Raw genomic sequence first — 5,421 nt, forward strand, 5'->3', positions numbered from 1 at the left:
ATGGTTGCTTTTCAAAATGTCTTGGCCTTTATCGGAGGCGCAACAATCCCACTTTCTGCAATGATTTATCGCCAACTCAATCCTCCACATACAGCTTACCAAGATTGTCTCGAACATCTCATGGAGTTGGATCAGCGAGCGAAGGAAACATGGCAACGTTCTGAGATTCCAGATGGGACCTGGATAAAATCGAAAACTCGTCTTACGCATACCGCTTTGTGCAATATGCATCACGGACTCGAAAGTATGCCCTGGAAAGTTGAAAGTCACAACTAGTATAATATGATGGATTCGGAAGCGAACGTTATCGTGCGAAATCATTATGCTGAGTATGATGCCACTTCTAATCACATCACTTGAATTAGTTGACTTGATCTGTACTGACAAAGTTAAGGAATCCGCAAGAAAAACATGGATCGTCGAAATGAGACAACTCACGCGGTATCAGTGCCAACCGGTTTGTCAATTGGTTGTAAAACAGGTCGTCTTCAAATACGCTGTATGATCCCCTATAGCCGGGAAATTCACAAGTTTGAGGATGTGCTATCGTCTTATACTTGAAATTGTGAGGCCTAGAAATTCTTGGAGCAAGTCACGATGGAGCGATAATTAGATTGGATCATTTCATAAATAGTCGTTGATGATTGGAGAAATCATTTTGATGATAGATTCTGGCTTGCAACGGGATTCAATGTGTATTTCTTGCGTTACAGACAGTAAAAACCCCATTCCCTACATTACATTCGTCTCTCGCTTGCTCCATTATCTTCCATGTCTATTCTCATTATCAATGTTCTTGTGCGTGCAGTATACATGTAGAATTGAATAGTTCTAGTCAGTTTCCTAACATAGAAATCACCATTCCCTTTCCGCAAAACGCAAATTGCAAAAGTTTGAAAGTTTGAAAGTTTAGAAGTTTAGAAGTTTATAAATTCACTCTTCCACTCCAGCAATTTCGTTCTATCCCCTATGATCCCAACATCTCTCAATATAAGAGATAACAACGCTTAGCAAACATCAAATACCAACTAGTGCTCCGAAAACCCTAGCCTCCTATCGAGTTTCCTACTGTGATACATATAATCAAACGTCCATCCCGAATATTCCTCTCTCATCTCATCTCCTCTATCCAAAATAATCCTCCCACCCATCTCAATCCTCCAAGCTTCAGAAGAGTATTAGCAAGATAATAGACATAGCTATGAAATCAGTCACTAAATGTCTCAGATCCGATTCGGAAACTTTCTAGAGTGTTTTTGATATGTCGGGTTGAGGTTCGAAGGGGGGGAGGGGTTTGAGATGTGTATATATATGGTTCGTTTGTTCAGTTTTGGTTGTGAGTTTTTGATTAGTTTATGGTTCTGGGTTGTAGATTGTAGATTGCATATTGTTACTATATTTTCAAGCTCATCGTCTTGAAATATTGAATATCAAGATCAAACATCATACCCGCCCAACCCAAGCACCACAAATCCAATACTCACCACACGAAACCCCCACACGCAGAGTAGAACAAACAGATCTCCACACCTACACCATTTCCTCATCCTCTCACCCACCTGGCCATCCAACTCCAACTCCCGCCCCGAAACGAGGAATGTCCCTATCCGCCTTTATTCTGTCCCTCATCATCTTCAAGATCATACATCATATCCGCCCATATTGTTTTTTCGTTCAAACGCCTTTGGACGAAATCGTTTATTATTCTATGGGGGGGACGCTTGCGGGTTTGTTTTTGATTTGGGTTGATTTTGGATTTGATGGTTTGGAGGCTGTGTTGAAGATTTTGCTTTGTGTTGAGAGGAAAGATGGGGAGTAGAGATAGTTGGGCTGAGGATGGGATGAAAGAAGGAAGGGGGGGGGATGAGAGATAAATGGAATGGTAAGGATGATAGAGAGGGGACTTGTATTGACTGGGAATTACTGGTCAATGGGTGGGAATTGAGAATTTAGAACTGATGCTTAAATGATCAATTATCAGTTCTTGAGGAATTTGTATCAAGGAGTTATTAGATTGGTAGTCTCTGTGTACTTTGATGAATAAATTCACCTGAGGTTGAGGAATTACATTCTAAGAAACTCGTCACGGAGATTTTACTTTTCCCTTTTTTCCCTTTTTTTGCTTTCTTTCTTTTTGATCATCTGTTCCTGTTCTTTCACTACCATTCTCATCGCTATCTCTGTATTTTTTATTACAATCTCTCAGATTAGGATTAAACTATGCTATGGTTCCAGATTTCAGGTACAGCTTCAAGCTGTACATCTCTTTTCATCAATAACTAGCCCGCTACTTCAACTCGAGAAAGGATTTCCAGGGCAAGGTATGGAATCCGGAGAGAGATATGAGTGAACCATCATGAATACTCTTTGTACAATTGCCACATCTGCGCGGACTCGAATCATTAGTATGCTGGCTTTGTTTTAAGTGTTAGTTGTATCTCTATCTTCGAGTTTTTATGTTCAATCTCTGGCTCGTCAAGAGAAACTGGCTCCTTGCTGATTGCTAAGTGACTCTCGATATTGGATGCTCATCAATCCTCAAGTACATTATGTATCTTCTGGAGAATATTCAACAGCGTAGAAGTCTCAGTATGGTAGCAAGAATCCAATGAGCTGCTATGGAATGGGAGGATATCGTAGGTCCGGAAAAAGATGTTCAGAGGAACATTACATGAACGATTGAACCCCCAATCTTTCTTTTAATTAGATTTTACATTTCCTATTCATTTGTTACTCGGCTACCTACGGTAATCACAAATTATATATTTAGAGAGTGTTTTACCCGAACCAGGTAAAACTCTCAAGTACTTGAGTCAAGTTTTTCAAGCGTATTGTAATGTGGTTCTGCACACTTTTCGTTATCCCTGCACTAGAGAAGGAACCCGGAGAGATAGAGCAGTGTTTTATCAGTCAAGAGGAAAGTTTCTGGTATGGAGAGTGGTAAGAAGAGAGTAAGGGTTTGAACATGAACATGAGAGGTGACAAGGTAGAGCACTTGGTGACATTAAAGGTCCATAAAGGGATTTGCTCGTTGATTAGGGAGGGGGGGTCAACTCTTGAAACCCTTATTCGTGATGAATAATCATCCATAAAGGTAGAGATAGGTGTGAAGGCTCAAAAACACGAGTTGATACAGAGCCGTGACATGGAACGAAAAGTAAAGAAAAGACTAATAAATGAATCATAAAAGATAAATAAATCGTGTCACAGATGCTTACTCCCAAGATCTTATATATACAGCTAATTGAAAAATAAATGATCGTATATACTCCCTATTACAACAAAAGTGGATACATACATTCGTTCTAGAAGCTCAAGCGGAGTGATCATAAACGTAGCGCTTATTTTGACCCTCCCTTCTCCCAACACCAGCATAGGAACTTAAACCTGAGAATACCCCTACTTCCTCCACAAGGCTCAAGAGTGGAGAAATATAAATCCCCAAAAACGGACAATACCCTAACACCCAAGTTTTAGAGTTAAACCCAACATTCATCTTATCGTACCCCAGATGTGTTTCACCAATGTCAAAGATGTTGGATGGGATTTTGAGAAGTGATGGGTTGGATGAAGGATTATTACGCAAAACCAAGAGAGTTTCCCGCTGGATATTATTTGGGCTAATTATGCTGTGGTCAGAGTGTGATGTATAGAAGTTGTATACGCCACAGCACGATTAATGAAAGACTAAGTTTCTAAGGGTGGGAATTGTAGTTTGAGGAATACACTCGGGTTCGTGGAGGATATGTGCTGTAATTAGTTACTGAACTTCGAATGCAGAAAGATATCGCATCATGTTGCTATAGCTTGTGAAAATTTACCGCTGTCAGATATGTAGCATCACGAAATAGTAAAGAGTATCTAGCGTTCACCAGATCTAGTCGGAACTAGTTTTGCATCTACATCACGCATCACATCTTGTTTCCCTCCTCCTATTGACATGCTACCACACCCAAAGAATTACATACATCTGTGAACTTTGCAAGCTTTATTACTGGCGTGGATTTCTAGTCTTGAAAATCGATATTGAATGTAAGATTACATAAACTTTCAACACAATTAAAGGAGCTATTCACGATAGCCGAAGAACATTAACCTCCCTCACATCTACATCCCCACAAACCTGAAATTGACTCAATTCTTCCAAAGGATCTCCCGATTTCAATAATTCTTCTATCCCTACCCACCCACTCTTTCTCATAACAAATTACACTATGCATCCCAAACATCCAAACATCATATAAAATTAGCCGCCATACATCTGTATCCACTACCAAGCCAAGGAAATCTCTCCACATCCATCCATCATCCATCTACCCATCCTAACCCACCCCATCAGCCCCGTATATCGCATATAATTAAAAATTGACCTTATTCCCAACCCTACACCTCTGTTCCTAATTTCCCGTCTCACTAACCTGTCTATTGTCATCATCATCATCATCATCATCATCATCGTCAAAGAATAATCTCCAAGCGCCCGCGCGCCGACCGAACAAATCTCATTCCCAGATCCTGGCGGTAATCCGGAGACTCGGACTCAGCGCTTGCGATAGCTCGCCAGTTGGGTTGGGTCGCTGGGAATATCCCTTTAATTCCTAGCATGTTTCAATGGGCGGAGTGATAGTTATGCTATAGCGGGTGCGAGTACACCTTATTGCTGAATGGGAATCTCGGTGTCATCTAGATGTTCCCTGCGAGTTGATTGCAATTGAGATTTCGACGCTAAATTTATAGGTGCGGGCTAGCAAGTGATTTCCATAGGGTTGGTTCGATGGAATTGATGGATATTCTATGGATTTTCTGGAGGAGATGTTGGTTGAGGATTATAATATTATTTCTCGACCATTGATACCTATCCACAGTAACCCCATAAGAAGTATTATCAAGGTTTAAAACTTCATTGCTCATTAGCCACCTTTACGATTTCAATGGTTGAAACGGCTTCATGGGTCACGTTGTAATCCTACAAGATCAAATGAACAATCTCATCACGAGGACGAGGGAATCGACCGCCTATACGTGAAAGCCCAGAACGGCGTACACGATAAGCAATGCGAAGTTACGGCTCGTGAATTGTGTAGAGCCGTGCTCATGCTCAGTCATGCGTTCAGATAGAGGAAAGATGATTCTACGTACAATGGAGAAGAGAGTTTTACGAATTCCCGATCCTGTTGCCGCGGGTCTGGCTTGGCTTTGAGGATTGTGTTGTTGAGGAGAATGGTATCGTGTAGATGGATGTTGATGTGATGATTGAAAGGTTTGAGATGAGATGGAAATGTATAAAGTACTGAGATGAAGCTGTCGGAATTACTTTCTACATCATCAACATCATCAACAATAACAACATTCAATCCAATCTACAACAACTTCCAATATCTTCACCACCACACAACAATCGCCCACCAGCAAATCATCAAA

The 5,421-nt window shown here is 40.8% G+C and overlaps 1 protein-coding gene across 1 annotated transcript; it reads left to right on the plus strand.

The window, feature by feature from the left end:
* Window positions 1-805, plus strand: EAF01_005414 (uncharacterized protein; the record flags this gene model as incomplete). Its single annotated transcript, XM_038913667.1, has 2 exons — window positions 1-244; window positions 395-805. 2 exons carry the CDS (start codon window positions 1-3, stop codon window positions 559-561), a joined length of 411 nt encoding a protein of 136 aa, XP_038770116.1. The 3' UTR covers window positions 562-805.
* Window positions 806-5,421: the final 4,616 nt, after the last annotated feature.

This window comes from Botrytis porri (genome assembly GCF_014898465.1).
Source record: "Botrytis porri strain MUCL 3234 chromosome Unknown BPOR_007, whole genome shotgun sequence".
In the NCBI taxonomy this organism is placed as follows: Eukaryota; Fungi; Ascomycota; class Leotiomycetes; order Helotiales; family Sclerotiniaceae; genus Botrytis; species Botrytis porri.